The 20,665-nt window shown below is 41.9% G+C and overlaps 1 protein-coding gene across 2 annotated transcripts; it reads left to right on the top strand.

The window, feature by feature from the left end:
• The first annotated feature begins 305 nt into the window (after positions 1-305).
• Positions 306-20,499, top strand: sema3e (sema domain, immunoglobulin domain (Ig), short basic domain, secreted, (semaphorin) 3E). Of its 2 annotated transcripts, none has more exons than XM_026366520.1 (17): positions 306-1,434; positions 9,379-9,539; positions 9,787-9,846; positions 10,185-10,304; positions 11,922-12,015; positions 12,241-12,357; positions 12,775-12,917; positions 13,015-13,129; positions 13,371-13,440; positions 13,523-13,667; positions 13,991-14,216; positions 14,368-14,459; positions 14,896-14,937; positions 15,174-15,340; positions 15,721-15,788; positions 16,050-16,183; positions 16,819-20,499. In XM_026366520.1, exons 1-17 carry the CDS (start codon positions 1,314-1,316, stop codon positions 17,317-17,319), a joined length of 2,376 nt encoding a protein of 791 aa, XP_026222305.1. In that variant the 5' UTR covers positions 306-1,313; the 3' UTR covers positions 17,320-20,499. The 2 variants fall into 2 exon arrangements, with proteins under 2 accessions (XP_026222305.1, XP_026222304.1); XM_026366519.1 differs by having other exon boundaries at positions 15,718-15,788.
• The last annotated feature ends 166 nt before the right edge of the window (positions 20,500-20,665 follow it).

Genomic DNA, 20,665 nt, shown 5'->3' with positions numbered 1-20,665 from the left:
ATGAACATCACCATGAAAGAAACCTTGTACATGAAAATCCATGGTAACAGTGGTAATGACTATCCACATGGAAACAAACACAAAGGGCAATAATTGGAAATGAAAGAAGTGCCAGAGTTGACAGGCTAAAAAACCTTGGCTGAGGTCCACGTTAATGCAGCGGAGGTAAGAGCAAAAAGCGGGTGGTGAGGGAGGAGGGCCAGGGGAGAGGAGAAGCAAGGGGTGGTCTGTAGAGTGACATGAGAGGCAGTATTTCTTAAAGCACAGCCAGTCTTAGAGACTCAGTGTGGGGGACACTGCACACACTTAATCCAGCTGCCTATGTGGGAGAGAAAGAGATCTTAAGACGATCCCTAAGGAAGGAGCGGGAAATTCTCCGCCATTCAAACTGATACACACTCATAACATTACTAACCACTCAACAGAGGCTCTTCCTCGTACACACCACACCGCGGCAGGTGGCCTCTGCCCAGATCAGTAGTTGTGGCAGAAACCATCTTAAGTGACTCACTGAGGTTGGAGCTGAGGTTTGGATCCTCCCTGACTGTTCAAGTGTGAGCGGAGTTAGGAGCCAGAGCTTCACTTTCTTTCCCAGCGCAGAGAGACCGCACGCCAGGCACGAGGCTCCCCACTCCTCCCCTCTCCCACTCTGCATTTTCCTGGGCTCTCGTCCAGAGAATGACTGGCTTCAGTGGACCCGAGAGGAAGAACGCAGCCTGAAGACATAGTACACAGCTCCAGTCCTGCCTGCCTGCCTGCCTGCTGCCTGCCTGCTGGGACCAACCTCCCACTTGAGGTTTTCCAAATCAGCAGCTCTAGCACCTTTGTGGGATCCATAAACTTGATTGTTTTTTTTTTTTTCTTTCATCAAATCAGAAAGACTGGATCAGAGCTTGGGCATGCAGACAGACAAACAAACAGACGGACTGACATATGGACAGAGAGCAGTGGGCACTGCGGCGTGAATGTAGCAACTGGACTTCTCTTCTCCCTGGTTACTAAGACCAAAGAAGGATAATAGCCAGAACACTATCCTGTCCACCGAGCAAGTGGGTGGATGCAGCTTTCAGCAGACTGCTATAGGGGAAAAGCAGAAACTGTTTAGAAGCTGCAGGAATCCGTCTAGTTGGTGATTCAGAAAATGGATTGTTGCCTCCAAGTAGACTCTCAGTGGATTGTTATACCTGAGATCTAAAGGTTGTTCGAAGGAATATACAGAGCAAAGACCTGTAATCTGTTTTTGTAGACTTTTATGCTCAAGCTGAGTAAACTTAAATGCTTTCTGTGTATGTGAACCTGGCGTGCTTGTTTTAATGAGGATGGCAGCGTGTATGAGGACTATGTATCTGACACTGATGGTGCTGTATTTTGGTCTGTTGGGCATGGCTCACACGGCACGCAGCATCTACCCAAGGATACGGCTCTCCCATAAAGGTAAGAAGTAACCAGCATATATTTTTCTTTTATTACCATCAATTTGCTTTAACAACATTAAGTTGTGTCGCACAAAAGTCAAATATTCAGTTGTGCTGTATCAATATTTATTAAACTGTAGCCTTCGTGTGATGCTGTTAAATGGTTTAGAAAAGTCTATAGCAGTGTTTGCTCTGTGCCATTATTACAAATGAAAAAATCAGTAAGACTGGTACAACAAAACAAATCTCACATTTTAACATTCATGTCAAATTGTCTATTGATAAAATTGAGTTGGCACCACTACAGTTTTACATAGAGTTACATACAGAATACCAGTATATACTAGTCGTGCAAATATGCAGAACAATACAACCAACTATGCACCAAAACAGAAAATGTAATGTAAACATAGTGAAGTCAGAGACACCAAATCGCCTGTGAGCGAGTAAAAGAAGCTGCAGGTTATCATTATGATGTAATGAAGTGGTCAATGAAGATTTATGTCTTAGCCTGAGAGAAAAAAGTCACCACTCAGGGTTGGATTAGAGATGAGCGACTTCTGTTCTGACTTTATGAAGGGGCGTACCTTTTCCACTCTGTGTTGATGTTCAAGGAGCCACCTTGTCGTTTGTTTTGGTCCCTCAAATTCCACAACGTGTCTTCCTATGATGCCATAGTGGCTGAGCGATAAGGTTTTTTTTTTTGTTTTAGCCACAGGAACCTATGAATCTTTGCATGTGTGTGAGAGCAAAAAAAAACCCAAAAGTGTTTGTGTGTGTGCCTGTTTACATGTGTGTGTGGGAGTGTGTGATATGGATGTGCATGCGCTGGTATGTGGAAGGATCATGGTGTATCTCTTGGACAAGAATAGGGGTTTTATATAGATAAAAGTCTCGAGTAAACATTTCATTTTCTCTCACGGTTTCTTTGATCTCTATGGCAACAGGAGGTGACGATTTCACATGAGCCTGTTAGTCATGGTTGGCTATAGGTGTGGAATTCGGACGGTCAATAACTCATAAATATGCGGCTGTGAGGCTGTTATGAGAGTTGACAAGTTTGGGTCATCAGATACACCTGTGATAGGGGTTTGCTGATTTGTGATATGTCTGCTCACTTTGCATTGAGGAATTGCATATTGGCCACAAAACAACAAATAAATATGCAGTAAAACATTATTTTACTGCAAAATTAAATACGGAAAAAAAGGCTGAACCTTAAACTTGGAGAAAAAAGTGAGTAAAAGAGGATGAGATATAAAGTTCATACTGTATACTAGCAACACTGGCATCACAAAATGTACTTTGTCCTCAGTGTCATATCAATATCTGTTATGATTATGAACGCCAAACATCACCTAATTCATCAACCGCCTGAGGGGAAGCTGCTACAGCGTCTGACATACCACTGGCGCTCTCTCCCTCCCATTCCCCTCTGATACATGTTCTGGCTAGCACGGTGCACTATGAAACGGCTTCAGTTGGATCCTATCATTATGGTATGAAAAACATCTAAGACTTAATATATGCCTCATGGGTTCTTCCAGTGAGCTCGCACACACCCTTTAACACACATGCTCACACACACATGCACACACAAGCGGAATAGTGTGAATTCTTAACAGTTGGATGCAGTTCAGAAAGATGGGATGTGGTTTTAACTATTCACCCTTAGGACTATAAAAATATTACCATAACATCTGTTATGAAAACAGGCTGGAGAAATGAGAACCCGCTCTAAGAGGGGTAGATTGATAATGGGAAATAAATGTTAACAATATCGGCACTAGAATATTTTTAACCTGCTTCTGGTCATATGAGCACAAGCGTGGAATCAATAAAAATCTTAATAAGTTACCATATCAACTTTCTCTTGGTTTCTGAACATGAACTCCTTTGGGCACATTAGCATGCTTTCCAAGGACGACCTGACTACTGTGCAGTATAGATCTCTGAATACTTTGATGTTAGCCACACTTCACACATCGTATGAAATTATCATTCATCCCCTTTTTATCTTTTCTATTCCCCATTTTCTTGTCTAGACCAGTGAATACTTATCCAAATACATTCGATTCACGTTTATCCCTGCCATCCTTTCATATGCCTACACCCCCAATTAACTGCCGATTCGAAAGGCTGTTACCTAAACCACATGGAGTATTGAATTACAGTCACAGCCTCTCTTCTGTGACTAGAAAGAATTGACCCCTGTCTTTACTTGCACAGCTTTCTAAGTCTTCAAACACAGGCTTTACGTAGATGGCAGTACACTTCAATTGCTTATACATGTGTTTCAAACTTCATGGAAATGCCCTGTAGGTATATACACTCACTATAGACCAACATTTGTATATACAGCATAGTTTTTTTTGTACCCTTGAACACATCCAAAAGATCTGGTTGTGCATCATCTGCAGCAGCAGCAGTTTCTCTCAGATCTCCCGGCCTGTGGAGGGAAATAAGCTCTTCTTTTAGGACAACCATCAATTCTCCTGCTAATGAAGCTGTTCTACAGCCAGCATATGTCAGAGCCACAGCGGGCCGTACGTAGGTTGCCATGCTTTGACTTATTTTGCTGCTTACACAGCGCTGTCATAATGCTTGGTTTGAGCTGTAGAAAGTGTGATACAGCACTTTTCAGAATAGCGTACAGTGACCTAATCAAAGCAAAGTCGTTTCCAAAAGCTTTCCACTTCACTAATTCACACATGCAGCTAATTTAGTCATCATAAAAGGGGAGATTGTGTTGGATTGCTGATTTCGTCATATAATTTTATTCCAGTTTATCAGGGGTTTAAGTGAATCCATGGTTTAGTGAAAATTTTACCTCACCCACAAAATAGATGCCTTTTCACAATTGCTCTGGCAATGCGCTCTGAGGGAACCCATTATCTGAAACTGAGAGTCTACTGTGAGTCCTGTTGCTCCTGTTTGAAGTAAAAACATTTTCTCCAAATAGTTTTTAACATTCCTAAAAAAAAAAAGCAGAGAGACATGAGTTGGCAGGTTATTATAGCAGAAAACCATGTCTCTCCTGAAAACATGTCTCAGCTGAAACGTGTGCGTGAGGGCAGCTAACACAAACACGCGGAATAAAATTTGACCCTTTCATAATAATTAAATGGACCGGGCTGCACGTCTGTCAAGGGCATGTTTCCTTAAATGCCGTAATCATTTAGAAAAATGTAAATATTTTTCTTTCATTAGCTCCGGGTTATCCAGTTATAAAGTTACAACCTAACCTCAATACATGTGTCCTTTCTCTACTATAGCTCAACATTTTCATTGTAGAAAAGAGGTTTAAAGCATTTGACAGCTGAACTTAGTCCCACATGTGTATTTGCTAAAACGGAATGAATGACAATGTACTGTACTGTGGGTGAGTACAGAACGCTTGTGCAAACTCATTGATCAACAAATGCAAAAGCTTCAAAAGACGTTTCTTTTCTTCAGCAAACTTGTAAAATTGCCAGATTTAAGCAAAATGAGCTGTCTTCGCACACACGCATGTGTGCAAAGACAGGGATTTCTCAGGTAGCAATTACTACTGTTTGAAACCCCTCTTTGAGCTGTAATTTCAGACCTTCCTCTCCAGACAAGAAGAAAAGGCTTTCCCTGTATTTTACAACCTTGAAACGATGTGGCTGTAGGTGACTTTCTGAGTTGGGGAATACCAGTATGGCCTGAATTTGTCTTTGCCTGAAATTAAACACTGAGGGGATTTCTATTTTTTAATAGTCCTTTTAACATTCTTCAGATACCATGTGCGGAGAGCCATAATTAACATTTACATGATTAGAAAAAAATCTCACCTTTTATCTCAGCAAAGGAAAAATGATATTTTTCCAGCTCGCTGTGGCCCCCTTTACACCCACCACTCTCTGTGACTTTCTCATTTTGTCTGCGTACATCTCAGTGTCATTTTCTCTCCCATTGTGTTATGTGTGTGCTCTCCAGTTCATTAATGAGATGTCCAGAGGGGAAGGCAGCTGGTAAAACTCTAATATCCTTTCTGACCTTTTCCCAGTGAAGGCACCAGGGAGAGGGGGGACTAGTTAGGTTTGTAACATGGGAAAAGGAGAGAGGGTGCAAAGATCGTTTGGAGCTTCGGAGGGAAAAGGATGATAGGTGGGGTGAACACTGTTAAACAAAAATATGACTACAAAAGCTGGTACTAACAGTTGTATAAAGTGTATGACTACTGCATTCACAATTATATTCTACAGCTTAGTTATCTGCTCTGCTGCTTCAAAATCTGAGCAAACATTTTGTTTTATTTTTGCAAACAGAAGGTGAATAAAAATGTGATATTACTATATTGTAGTTAGTAACTATAATCCACATTAATTTAATCAATTGCCACAGCCAATTCATTTTGACTTTAAGGCCATGGACACACTACAGCTGAGGCAGTTGGACCAGCTGAAGACAGTTCGATTAAATGTCAGTCTCCCAGGTATACAATATCACCTATGTACAGCTGCATTTGAATATATGCATTGGTCGAGAGTTACATGTGTGTTGCGTGTGTTTGGGCCAACAACAATATGAAGCTGTCAGGCATATTCCTGTTTTTCTTTATTTAACCAGTTAAATCACATTGAGAACAGAAAATCCATTCATTATCAATCAGCTTAAAGACTTACAACGGTCAACATCACACGGACAGACTTTGCTTTACCTCGCTCTCTCGTCTTCTCAGACGCTCCATGTGGCTTTCATTTTGATCTGTGACATAATTTCCCTCGCACAGATGGGAGTTTAGCAGTACAAGGCCAAGGTACCGATAATGGTGCAACACCCCAGTCCTCTGGCTCTTGACCCCCCCCCCCCCCACGGGCTCCGCAGCCTCACTCAGGCCTCGGCAGCACATGGAGAACAGACACTTTCTTTATTCTTGTCTCCTCCAACTCAAATAATTCTCTTTGTTTTGTTTTTTTTTGCACAGGTCACGTTAATCAATAAGTAAACATGGGGTTGTTCTTCTGGAAGTATGAGACTACCTACAGCACGGCTACTTTTATTTGTGACATAAAATGTGTGTCTAGTACTGGCAATTAAATTAAGATAGCAAACTTAATTTGTGTATTTAACTTTACCAAGATTTTTTTTCTGATCTCCTGTGTGCATTTATCTCATTTTCTTTGACTAAACATGATTATTTCCCCCCATGTTGCTAAGAGACCCATAATCAAAAGTAGCTTGCTGCTGCACACACACACAGATATTGTTTCCCCCAGTGTACAAAACAGTGTTTCCATACATGGATAAAGACGAGATCACCGAGTTTATTTTGATTTCACTTCACCGAATCTTCTCAGGCATCTTTCAACACTGCTCAGACAGCCGATGAAAGTGTCTGTCTAGAGGGAGTCCGTTTTCCTTGTGTTTTCCATTTGAAGTGGGATCACAGCAGGGCCATGTGTCTCCCTGCCTCAGTTGCTGATGGAGAAACACCCTCCTTCTCTTCCTCCTCCTTCTCAGCTCGGCGGCTGAGATGATGGCTACGGAGCCCTCGGTGGCTGCAGATGGCGAGAAAAAGTTGGAGCGAGCGGAGTGGAGAAAGACGAGGATAAGGAGAAATACGGAAATCCCCTTCAGTCTGAGCGGGGGCTGTTAACTGTCTGTAGCTGGCAGATATAATGACGGAGGAGAAATCTTTTAAAAAGCATTGTGCACTCTGAAGCATCTCTTAGTGTGCCAGTGTAATCAGGAGCTCCAGCAGATGTGTTTAACAGTAACTCTATAATAATGTGTAATTAAACGGAGTCATCAACACCTTCTTCTGTTGTAAGCCTGATTACAGTTTCCTATTACTTGAATTAGTACACTGATGAGAAGAGGAGACGGTCTTTCTTTCTTCTTTCGGGTGGTGCTTATGGTTTCCTCATTTTGTTTCATTAGCTGAGCATGGCACGGATGTACATGACATCACTAGTTACAATATGTAAACAACATTACAGGAAGAATCTGTATTAGTGTTTATAGATGTTTTGCATCTGTCCATTCGAATCAGCTGCCAGTCATCAGTATTATGGAAGACAAGTGAAAAATAGATGGAAAAATGGCTTCTGGCTTACGGACTGTTTACTCCATCACTTTAAATAGCCATCTGAGTCTGTCATCTAAATATCTGGTAGCAGATTTAACTTCACATAGAGAAGGAGCTGATTGTTCGAGAGCCAGCCGTACACTTGCTCAGAGTGAGCTGGAGTGGAATGATTGAGATCCAAGTGCAGCTTAACTCAGAGGGAACTGTGAGGAAATAGGCCGGGAAAGACACAGCACGTGTGTGTGTGTGTGTGTGTGTGTGTGTGTGTGTGTGTGAGTGAGAGAGAGAAAGAGACTGCTCTGAGTGTGTGGATTAGATAATTACAGGAAGCATGTCTGAGCTCTGGCAGAACACTACTGCCACATCCTCTCCGTCTCTACCACCTAACCACCCGTGATCCAGTGCTACTCAAACAAACAGTCACTTGTCTCCAACATAGAAATCTTAATAGCAACAAAAAGTACACAGTCACCCACTCCCACTGTGGATACCTAATCCTATTTAAAACAAATAAAACCTTCCACAGACTGAGTGGTGTGGCTATGAGTAATGTATGAAAATGGAGTAAACACACTCTCCTTCGATCTTGGAGATCAAGTGTCTCTATAAATATACAGATGCCAGAAAAACAAATCATACAATTGCCCCCTGCAATCCCAGCATGCAGAGACGCCTCAGCATTATTTAGAAAAGGTTGACCTGTGGCTATAGTCATGTTTACCCTGTTTGATTAAATAACAATTGCTGAAGAGTAAGCATGGGCATTATTAGCCTGTGTACGTGGGTATGAAAATAGAACAAATGCAGAGACTACATGCCCGGTAATGTTAGTGATATACATTTTGTATATGAGGCCCTGCCTTGTCAGTTTGAGTCAGACAATTTCAGAAAGTTTTGCTAACACACAACAGATCCCCCTTTCTTCTTTTACAAGGACACCCAGTCCAACCTGGTCATGTGTTAATGAAAAGCTTTTCAGGCCAGTGCAGCTCAGAGGAAGTGCACACCTCGGGGGTTTGGGCACTTAGTTTAAATCCTTCACCCTTAACCCTGCTCCCTGGGAGTGCACAGATAGCAGGTATGTTGGAAGAGGCTGTCGGGTTCAATCAGGTAAAACTGTGCGTTTTCATATGTGCAAAAAAAAATAACTATCGGCTTTGAAGTGTTAGAGTTTGTGTGTGTGTGTTTAAGCGTAATGATGTGTCTGTCATGGTCCAGTGCTGCCATTTTAAAGCAGGATTTCAAATCACCTAAAGCAAAACTGACAGCGACAGTGGGAGTGGCAGCCGATCTCTGACTAATGACTGATAAAGAGACTTGTTCCGTTTCCTCTGAGATAAAACCGCCAGCAAACGAGACCATCGGCCAGACTGTGTACATCACATGCCCCTCCTTCATTAATCACCACATCTTTCCCAGGACTCATATCCTACTATTTGGATCAAAGTTTGTCAAGTGTCATCGCTGCAATTGTGTCAAGGGTTAGCGGCAGCCCTAAAGCAATTTATTGGTACATACTGGTATATCTAATGCCATGGGAACGTTTTAGTGAAGATGTACACAGTGTGAGCGTAAAGAGAAAGATATGAGACATGAGATGAAAAGATAGCTCTGCTGTTCCTCTCTGACGTTCTCTTGGTAAAGCTATGAATTAGAAATGCATGTCTCAAGCAATGAAGGCACAGAAATGGGCTAATGGGGTAATGAGAAACCCCCTGACGAAAAGAATTGCTCCTAGTTGAGCTTGCTGTTAAGTACAGGTAAGAGGCAAGATGAAATGAAATGAAAAGCGGGTCTATCTTTTTAGCCACGTAGATACCTATTTAACTAAATATGGAGCCTTTGGTAAATTGCAGGCTTCGTATGTGTTGCTATAATTCTTTTGTGTGTGTGTTGTTATGTCTGCAGAGCTTTGGCAGCTGAACAGAACCTGGGTGTTCCAGGGATATGGAGCATCTCTTCAGCCCCAGACCATGCTGCTGGATGAAGGACATGGGAGGCTTTACGTTGGTGCTAAGAATACTCTGTTCTCCCTTAGCCTGGACAGGGTTAACACTCACCACAGAGAGGTGGGCCTGCTTTCGCCTTTGTCTGCCTGTCAGGAAGTAGATGTATAGAACCTTTACTGTAGACCCATGGTGCAAACTGGTGATTAATGTCCATATTTTCATACTGACCTAAATTCAGTATGTAGCAGTACTTAACAGTTCTAAAGATTGAGTTTAACACCAGCTATTATGTTTAATAAGCTGCTAAATAACAATGTAAGATTAAGTTTCCTATTGGAAACACGAGTGTGACTGTATTCTCTTTCAGATCCAGTGGGCCAGTACAGAATCCCAGATAGAGGACTGTTTGATGAAGGGGAGGGAAAAGGTAAAGAAAAAACCTCTACATGACTGCATAAGTCACAATTCGGAAGGGCAAACTTATGAACTTACAGTATTGCTTTGTGCATATTTGATTTAATACATTGCTAGACAGCTCCATTAGAGAAATAAATACTGTCTGAATATATGGACTGATTTATATGGACTGTGCTTGCTGACCTTCCTTTAACCTGTACTATTGATGTTATTGATGACGCAGTAAAAGCCTGGCATTTTCCCAATGCAACATTTTCATTTACGTGGCCTCAATCCTCCCTCATGACCCCTGACTCAGCCACCCCGCTTTACCCACTCCCCGCTTCCTCTCTGTATCTCCTCCAACAGCCAGAGTGTGCAAACTACATCAAGGTCTTGCAGCAGTACAACCAGACCCATTTGCTGGTCTGTGGAACGGGAGCTTTTAACCCTCTATGTTCCTATGTCAGAGTGGGACACACGGGGCAGGTGAGTCCCAAGAACTGAACTGGAGTTTGATACACAGAACTGACAAATGTTCCTTAGACTTTCTTTTCTTTAAAAACTGTTGTGTGCATCATTTCGTCACTGCAAAGAGCTGGAAGCAAAACAAGCACTTACTCAAAGTAAAATGTTTCAGGATTTCTTTGTTATATTCTCTGCCAAATTTCACATTTTGGACTTCTCCACCGCACTCATTGCACTCTTGAGATGTCCATAGCCAGAACCGTCTTCACACTGTTTTCATCACATTTTTGCCAGGAGCTCCCAGAACTGTTAGTACAGCTTGGACTGGTGAGCTGTTGAACACTTAGCACATGCTCTTGTGGTTGAGTTTATCCTCCTAGCAACAAGCAGTGGTGTGAGGTGGAGACAGAAAATACACCAAGTGTGTAAGAAAGGACAGAGTTTTCCTCAGAGGGAGAGAACTGGTTGGCACAAGGATCTCATTTATATTACACATAGGATGACACCACTAGTCCAGGTAAACAGAGAGAACATGTCATGTGCTGCTTTGTAGACGACGGGGTTGAAGGTCAGGGAAGAAAAATGTTCTGTCTTCATACTGTGGGGTCATTGCAAACGTGTGTGGGTCAGCTGCTGAGTGGGATTTAGGTGCACATGAGTGTTTTGCCTGATTAACGGTGTGTATGCAGAATTGCCTGCACACATGAGTCTTAGCATGTTTCTGTACAACGGTCCTTAATGTGTCCAGAGTGTATTTTAAAAGCAAGGAGTATGTCAACAGTGATCCAGTAGGTCCAGTAGGCAAGCCACACCCTCTAAACAGGAAGCACTCTCAGCCATCACTCACATCATTGGAATGCTGGATCAACCATGCCTGGTTGCTTTATGTTTGAGCAGCTTAGCCCTTCTACACATTTCATCCTGGGTGTATGAGATTGCATCTAGTCCAACCGTCATCATTAAGCCAGAGCTCAAGTTATGATAAAAAATACTATTCTCATTTATCAAGTCAACCGGTGACAAATCAAATATTGTTGCACCACTGCATAAATAAAGTGGTTAATAAAAACAGTCCACATTTGACAATGGTGCATTTAGAATAATACAGAATCACCCTACCTTACCTATTCTCTGTTTGGATTTGATAGACCACAGTACATGATGGATGAGTTAAACTGAGAGACTGACTTCTGGTACAGTCGGATGCAGAGAGCTAGTCACAGCACAGCAGGGCTCCATGGCGACTCATAAATCAATAGTAGACATCCTCTCTGATCTACCAGTGGCAGTCATGAACACCATGGTGGCCCACACGGGCTGTGGTTTTATAGGGATTACAGGTTTATGTATGTACAATATGCATGTCTTTCTACCACCTGCTGAGCAAAATCAAAAGACTGGAAGTGGTGAACTCACTGTGATATGAGAGCAGAGAGTAGTTAAGTTATTCACACACTATCCCTTCATATGGCCATCCATCACTCCTTGTCTCAGCCGTCTTCCCTTCTTCTTCTCATCTCTTTTTTTTGGATCCTTCCTTTCTCTATTTCACCTCTACACATTGAATGTTGTTAAAGTATTAGTATTTGTGTAATTGTGGCGTTTATATTTCATTTACATTTTGCATGTTGTCCTCAGGACAAGGTGTTCACTTTTGAAGAAGACAGTATTATGAGTGGCAGAGGACGCTGTCCATACGACCCCAACAGTCCCTGCACGGCTACGCTCTCCAGTAAGACCCTGCTCACTACATCACATCATCTCTCCATCAGTTGTGAGGATACAGTTTAGTTGCACTCCCTTGTTGAGCTCTGACTGGTGAACACTGCCATCTTGTGGTCTAATGTGGTCTTGTTACGTTGGTTTTATAATCACAGCAAATAGAGTTTTGAAGTTTTAATAATATATATATATTGTCATGAATTAATTGTTGCATTTCTTTGATTGCATACATTAGGAGGAGAACTGTACATCGGCCTGTACACTGATTACTGGGAGAATGATGGTGCTCTGTGCCGGCTTAACAACCAGACATATTCACGAACTGAACGAGATGACAGGCAGCAGCTCAGTGGTTGGTGTACATGACAAAAAAACTCTATAACACTAGTTTAACAGTTCAAAGAGTAGAATGTTAATCACATCACTGATTGACTGATAAAGTTATTGATGATAATCAAATTTAATCAGCTGGTTATTAAACTAATATAGCACTAGTAAATATGTAGGTATCATACCTGCCACATGGTGGCAATATAACCTTTCTCATCTAGATGGGTTTTATTTGAGGCTGTTTTATTTCTCATACATAGATACACAGATATATTTAGCTAAATATTACATTGTTTTTAAGATATTCTTATAATAAACAGCATACAATTAAAACGTACATTGACATTTTGTGGCTTACAAAAGGGACTCTATTTGCTCCAGCACCTGACCTCCACACTACCTTCACTATCTAACAAAATATAAATTCTTCTTCCTACAGAGCCTAAATTTGTCGGGTCAGCAATTATTCCTGACAACGACGACAGGGATGATGACAAGGTTTACTTCTTCTTCACCGAGCGAGAGATGGGTGCAGAAGGAGTGAATAAGGCTGTCTATACTCGAGTTGGACGAGTCTGTGCGGTGAGAATGCAAATAGTGTGGTAACATCTGTGGGAATATAATATAATACAAAATACTGACAGTGCAGTCACAATCTCCATCTGCCTTCATCTCTCAGAACGACCAAGGAGGACAGAGAATGCTGGTGAATAGGTGGAGCTCCTTCCTGAAAACTCGCCTTATTTGCTCGGTGACTGGACCAAATGGCATTGATACACACTTTGATGAACTTGGTAGGACTTCAGGAGAATCTTTCATATCATACATCATATTGTATATGTATATATTGTATATCAACATATTTCATGGTTAAACTTCCGGTTCATCAGCATCTGACGTAGCTACCTAGTGCCTAGAGCTAATGTCAGGATGCTCTCATATTAGCAGGTAGTCGTTAATATTCTTAATATTCACTATATCGAGTTTGTTGGAACAATCGAAAAACACAGGCGTAATTCTTCTTGTGTATTTCAGAGGATGTGTTTGTGCTCAAGAGCAGGGATGGGAAAAACCCAGAAATCTTTGGCCTCTTTAGCACCACGAGGTGGGTTGAAGGTGACATCAGTATTTGATTGTAGTCAAACGTTCGCTGTCCATTCAATCACTAAAGAAACCTTCTGTTGCAGTGCGGTCTTTAAAGGTTATGCTGTGTGTGTCTATCAAATGGATGACATCAGAGCAGCCTTTAACGGCCCGTTCGCCTACCGAGAGAGACCCGAGCATCACTGGACTCCCTATGAGGACCGAGTTCCCTACCCTCGACCTGGATCTGTGAGTCCTTAAGTCATGTTTATGGTGTTTCATTCCCTGATGCACCGACATTATGCATTCACATCACTCTGCATTAGTCTGTGTCCATGTCACGGAGCCTTTGAGAGGCACAGTGTTCAGAGCGTGTAGGACAGCTCTGGTGAATGTCAGCACTGTTGTAGCTACCTCAGCAGGTCATGCAGGGACAGTCTGAGGGAGACCAAAGCGTGTCAGCTTTTTTCTACACTACACACAGTGCTGCCACAGCTAATGGCTCTCTTTTATCTCTGTCCCTGCTCCTTTCTGTTTTCCCCTCCTTTCCGTCACACCATCCCGTTTGCCAGTGTGCCAGTAAAGTGAACGGTGGAGGCTTCTCAAGCTCCAAGGAGTTTCCTGATGAGGTTTTGCGTTTCGTGCGTTCACATCCTGTGATGTATCGCGCAGTCCTTCCCCAGCACCGTAGACCCATCCTGCTGCAGACAGAGCCGGGCAGGAGAAAGCTGACCCAGATTGCTGTGGACAGAGTTCAGGCCCAGGACGGACACTACCATGTCCTGTACATTGGCACTGGTATACACACTGTGAACAACAGCGTCTTATGCTTTATTCAGAATGCCATGCATGAGTCTTTGTATAATGTGCATATAACTATAGTTCAAAAAAATACTTTTGTTGAAATAACTGTAATTGTGTAACATTAATGACTCCTTTTTTCCATTAGATGACTCAGTAGTGTTGAAAGTTATCACTATCTACAACAAAGACACAGACACTATGGAGGAGGTGCTGCTGGAAGAATTGCAAGTGTTCAAGGTACTCTATTTACAGATACAAAATGTGAAAGCAAAGTAGACTTTCTCGCCAACCGGACATTTTTCATTTTGCAGCTTGTACACACAGCAGAAAATTCAGTTTATTGCTGCTGTTCCACAGTATCAGGGGATTTTTCAGAAACACTGATTGCTGATTTAGTTCATTTTAATCACCAGAGAGGCACAAATATGATTGTGCAGTCAGCCTGCTGAGAGAGATGTTCCAAATGATTTGAGTGTATCAACTGTACTTAGATCATTTACGTTTCAGAACTAGTCCAGGCATTTTAATTAAGAACTGATTTGCAATGGAAGCATGACGAGAGAACTCCACGGACAAAGAACTTTATATCAGCTCTTGTGACTTTGTTCTGTAGCATATGATGAATCAGATTCAATTTTAATATGAATAACATTAAACGCTTTCACATTTGCAGGTGTCAACACCGATAAGAGAAATCATAATATCACCTAAACGGGTAAGAGAAGCATTTGGATCCTTCCTGTTATCCTTTCCTGCTATTCTTTTGTTTATCCACAAGATGATAACATTGCAACACCGCATTACGCTGTGCTGCTAAAATTTAGATGCAGCCTACTTGTAACTATGTAGCCCAGGCCGACGAGATAAAGACGGAAAGCATATTTATAAAGTGTGATTCCGATTAAAATGGTTCTTGATATTAATGATTAATCCGTGTCGTTGGCACCACAGCAACAGCTGTATGTCGGGTCAGATGTGGGCGTGGCCCAAGTCAGACTGCATCAATGTGACCTCTATGGCTCTGAATGTGCCGATTGTTGCCTGGCCAGAGATCCCTACTGTGCCTGGGATGGTCTCACCTGCTCCAGATACTACCCAGCTGGAGTCTACACCAAGAGGTAACAGCACACAAACACACCTCCAGACGAGACCAATCTTTTATCCCTGATGTGTGTGTGTGTGTATGTGTGTGTGTGTGTGCATGATATCAGCTCTTCACACCTTTACCAGTACATTTCTGTTCCATCATAGCATCTTGCCCTGAATGTCACAATGCTCTGAGGCTGCTTTAGCAAGTCATTATCACAGGCGCCGAGCGACATGAGAACCAGGTGTTATGTAATGCAAATGAGTCGGTGCTTGATCACCTCCCTTCCTCTTTCTTTACTCTCTTTCTGAATCTTTGATTTTTCTTTCCGCGTCCTTTTCACCCATCCCTCACACTTTCATCACATGTAAAATTACTCTCTCTTTGCTTCCCTATCTCTCATCTCAGCAGACGATTCAGGCGGCAGGATGTTCGCCATGGCAACGCCGTCCAGCTGTGCAATGGGCTGCAAATTGATGGTTAGTGTATAAGATGAAAATGTGTGATGTTTATGTGTGCATGGGCATACTAGTGCGTATTCACTGAAAAACTGTTGTCAGATGGATGCTGCAGTTCTGCAGAAACTCTACACTGAATATGGAGAATAAGTATGAACTGTCCATAACATTTGGAGGTTAGAAGAGTTGGTGTTCCAACAATGTGCTTTATGTTCATTAGCTAATGAAATGTCACAGCAGTTCCTTGGCATCTCTCACTGTCCTTTATGTGTTTGTGCATAGATGAACAATGGCACAGAGCTGAGGAGAGGCTGGTGTACGGTGTCGAGAGCAACAGCACTTTACTGGAATGTGTCCCTCGTTCGCTCCAGGCCAAAGTGCTCTGGTTCTTACAGAAAGAAGGTGAAAAACATGAGGTGGGTTTACTGCACTGATACATACAGTACTGTTTAGAACCAAAACACCAATTTAAACCTTGTAGTACGTACAATGTACTTTCTAGTACTTTCACCACTCACAAAAAATATTTCTCTCCTACCTGATACAGCTGTCTGTCTGATCAAATATGTTTTGCCTTGAGGCTAATTCAAGTGAGCGGAATCTTATTTATGATGCCGAAAGCAACAAGTAAATCAGTTTGCATAGTGAGCTTTGTGGCTTGTGAGTGAATGCTCCTGTGCATTGTATTTAAATGTAATTATGCAAAGAACTGAGAAGCACATTAAACAGAGGTCTCATCATGCATTATATCTCCAAACCTTAAGAAACACATTTAAATGTGTCAGAATATATTAAAGTGTACTATAAACATTTAGATTTCAACTGGTTGTATACCTCACTTACACATACAGTCTTTTAAGTGTACTTTTGAAGTACTACCACTTTTTAGTTAATCCTTTAATCCTTTTCTGTAGATTTTTATAATTAGAATTCCTCTTGAGAGAGGAGCAAATTCAGGTGGTAGAGTTAAATAATGACTACATTAATGGCCAGAACACAATCTGTTACCGCACAGTGCATTTAATTACATTTTTCTTCTTCTTTCGTGCAGGTTCGGGGTGATGAGCGGGTCATCATGACCTCCCACGGGCTGCTGTTCTTACGTGTGAAAAGCTCAGACGCTGGCGCGTACGTGTGCCAGACTGTAGAACACGGTTACGTGCACACATTATTACGTATCACCCTACGCGTGCTCGTAGGCGAGAAGGTGGAGTCAGCGATACACGCGGATAATGGTAGGGAGGAGACTAAAGGTCCAGCTCCGTGCCACTCCTCAGTGGGCTCCCCACCAGGCCCCAGCATCAGTCCCAGGGCTCTGGTGCCGTCCTCGTTCCCAGGACCCCACACCAGGATGTGGTACAAGGAGTTTCTCCAGCTGATTGGGTACGGGGACGCCCAAAGAGTTGAAGAGTACTGTGAGAGAGTGTGGTGCTCTGATAAAAAGCGTAAAAAGACCAAAAGGAAGTATGTTCCGCCGGGTGGTGAGAAGAGAGGGAAGGGGAGAGGAGAGGAGAACTCCCACAGAGCGCCCAGGCACACCGTGGACACCTGAGGGGATCAGAGAATGACTGCACATGCACATACATGCACACAAACACACACACACACACACACACACACACACACACACACACACACACACACAGTGTAAAGGTCAGACTCACTCAGTGTTTGCACCGTGTAAAAGGTTTTTACTTTGCTTTTTCACAAGTGCAGTAACAGAAAATCAACAGAAGCAGACTATTAGGCACATTTATCGCTCAGTAGTTCGACCGTGTTGTTTCCATTTGCTTTAAAAAACCACATTTAGCATTTTTGTGTGTTGTAAACTGATTATGCGGTGCAGACTCTGAGTTAATACTATAAACGTCAGTGTCAGTGCAGAGCAGAGGCCCTGGGTGGAGATGGACGACTGATTAAGCGACATCGCCTCTGATTTGAAGAGACAGAACATAATATATCAGCTCCTGTGGACTTATCCAGCCCAACCCAGCTGTCAGCACAAACGCACACAGAAACTGCTCCACCAAACCTCTGCTCCGCCTCTCATTACGTCTCTAAATAGGACAAACTTTCACTGTATCTATTTTGAAAGAAAGAACACATCTATTATAAAAGTACCGACTTTCTAATCTGTATTTGTTCTATAATAACTTATTTTCTTAATTTCCACTTTGAGTTTGAGTTATGTTGCTGTTTCGATGTCATTAACTGGAAAATCTAGTGTTGTTTTTGTATAGTGAAAAATTCATTGAGCTTTATGATACTTCTACTTTAATTACAGTGTGTTTATGACTGTGATGTATGTTCTTATTGCCACTAAGCATATGGTAAGATTTTTACATTCAATTATAATAATGTCATCCTTCAGAATAATGTCTATTTAAGCACTTGTAAATCTTGTTACAGTAAAAGAAACGTTGCTCTGGCAGTGGATGTCATTGTTGTTGTAAGTGTCTATAGATTCATCTACAATTGTGATCAAATGTGCCAACAGTATTTTGTGTATTGTTTATTGTATTTATCTAAAGATGAGGTCTTTGTGTAACTATAACTGTACATTCATCCTTCACTGCTGTCTGTTCCCACTTCTTTGCTGCTGCTTCTTCTCTCTCTTCCACTTTCTCCTTTCCTCTTTCTCTCACCTTTTTTCCTCTCCTGCATCCACCTCCCCTTTTGATGTTCCATAACAATGTCACGAATGGGATTTAAATTACCTATGTACAGTAGAGCATCACATTTTCCATGTAGGAAAAAGGACAAATTAGTGTTAAGGTGACCATTCAAGCATGTTATTAGTAAAGCTGATGAGTCAGCCTCATGAATATTCAATTAATCCTGAGATGACAGAAACATTAACACTATGATATGACTGTATAGTACAGTGAACAGCATAGTAGTGGTGTTAATAGTCCAGAGGTTTACATCTTTTTCCACGTTGCACCTTATTTGGTCCCTATTTGCTTCATTGAGGGCGTGTATCCTCACACTTCATTCTCCCCGAGTACTCTTCAACTAAGGCTTGACTGAAAATGTTGTGTCTGCTACAGAAGAGCCCTTATAAATACCTGCCATTAAAAAAACTATGAACCTTTCTTCTCTTGATTTTACATCTGTATATTAACTCACTTTACTTGACAGATAATAGAAAAAAGAACTTACAGTATATCTGCTGACGACTATATTATCATGTTTTATAAACGATGTCTAGTGCAGTGCTAAATATCTACAACCAGTAAGACCTGGTTATATATTTTTACCAGTGGGCAGCTCACTGGGACGCCATACTTATTCATATTCTGCCTAAGTCCACCTGAGTGGGGTGCTGAAGGCATTTGAGAATCGGATTCATGCTGCTGATTTATTCCACATGGCTACCATAGCAACAGGCTCTGAACCAGTTCACCTCGTCTCCTCATCAAAGCTCTCTCTTCTCTATCTGTCAAGTTGCAACACTGTTACTCTGGCCCCTTGGTCCCTGTAGCCAGTGGCCCCTTTAGCCACTCATGCATCATACTCAGCTAAGCTCTGGTCCTCATGGTTAAGCTCAAAAATGCCCTCTTTTCTTTTAGGACGGAGACTGCTGGTTGGAGCCTCTGACAGACAGATGCCATCTGATCAGTTTGGGGAACAGATGCAAAAATAGACCTAAATCTGGGTTAGGGCACATTCCAATGTTCAAAAGGCCAGTTAAACAGAATGAAATGATATTCACTGATCTACAAAAGGATCAAAAGGTCAAAGGCTGCAATAGTAAATGTGCTTCTCTTCCTGTTTCTGTGTGAAGATGATAGAGCTCATCAGTATTTGCCCCCTCGTCCTATTTCAGACTGTCTTTGTTGTCCCCACACGGAGCTGTTTCTATCAGGACCCAATGCACCAGAACGCTTTATTACAAGTGAAAATGTCACAGAGGGAACGAGAGCTTATGAGGCAGTCGGAAATGAACACTGGAGGTAAACCAGCTTCTACAGATAGTAACACTCCACATTTAGCCAGTGTGCACAGTACACTGTATGTGTACATGTTTGTGAGATTGATTGTGTTTGCTTTGAAGGCTATGTCTGTGTAAAGAAAGATGAAAGCCCAGTAGATATGAACAGATTCTGTTTCCTCGTTTGATTTAGTTTTATCAGGGAAATACAAAGCTAACCTCACAACCACATACCACCCGTGGCAAAATGTCTCTCGCTTTCAAACCACTGACTTCCTATTCATAAAGCATGCCTTGTTTTCTTTCTTTCTGGCCTGTAAGCTGCAGATCCCTAAATTAAAGCCTCTGAGAAATAAATTGTTGTTTATATTCTGGTGTAGTTCTAACACGTTAATTTACGTCCTGGTTGCACTGCAGTGCTTTTAATGTCTCCATAAAATAGCTGGATTTGCTTAAATCTATGACCATTTAACAATCATTTTTGTTTATGTGTTGTGACTTCTCTTATATATCTCGATGTTCCTGGCACATAGGCAACAAGTGAAGGTTAAACATCAAATGCAATATCTCCACGCTGTTAAGTGCGAGCAAAAGGGAACTGCTATCAGTGATGGCACAGGCAGTGAGTCTCATATCGGCTCAGGACAAAAGGGACTCCAGTTTTGACTAAAGTAAACCAGTAAACATGATGACTGCATACACACACAGATCAATATATGGACACATAAAATACATAAAGGCTGAAATAACACACTGTACACACAAGCAGTGTGTCAGCGTGTATTATGTGTTATCTCGTTGACACAGCTGTCACTGAGGTGCGTTTCCTCCCAAGCAGTCGGTACATTAAGCACCAGAAGAGGCTGGACTAACCCCTGCAAAACGTCTTTTTGTGCACGCAACTGTTTATTCATTTCATATTTATTTTTCTGTCCATTATCTTTGTTTTTGTTCAACATATGGT

The sequence above is a fragment of the Anabas testudineus genome, chromosome 6 (genome assembly GCF_900324465.2).
Source record: "Anabas testudineus chromosome 6, fAnaTes1.2, whole genome shotgun sequence".
NCBI classification, from domain to species: domain Eukaryota; kingdom Metazoa; phylum Chordata; class Actinopteri; order Anabantiformes; family Anabantidae; genus Anabas; species Anabas testudineus.
This window is presented reverse-complemented; position numbering and strand designations above follow the sequence as displayed.

What these genes read in the sequence shown, in the direction of transcription:
- sema3e (XM_026366519.1), top strand. Translation starts at nt 1,314, where the DNA reads ATGAGGATGGCAGCGTGTATGAGGACTATGTATCTGACACTGATGGTG. An exon ending in GGCCTCTTTAGCACCACGAG is followed by an intron (nt 13,441 to 13,522) that starts GTGGGTTGAAGG and finishes CTTCTGTTGCAG; the next exon opens with TGCGGTCTTTAAAGGTTATG. An exon ending in TGTCCTGTACATTGGCACTG is followed by an intron (nt 14,217 to 14,367) that starts GTATACACACTG and finishes TTTTTCCATTAG; the next exon opens with ATGACTCAGTAGTGTTGAAA.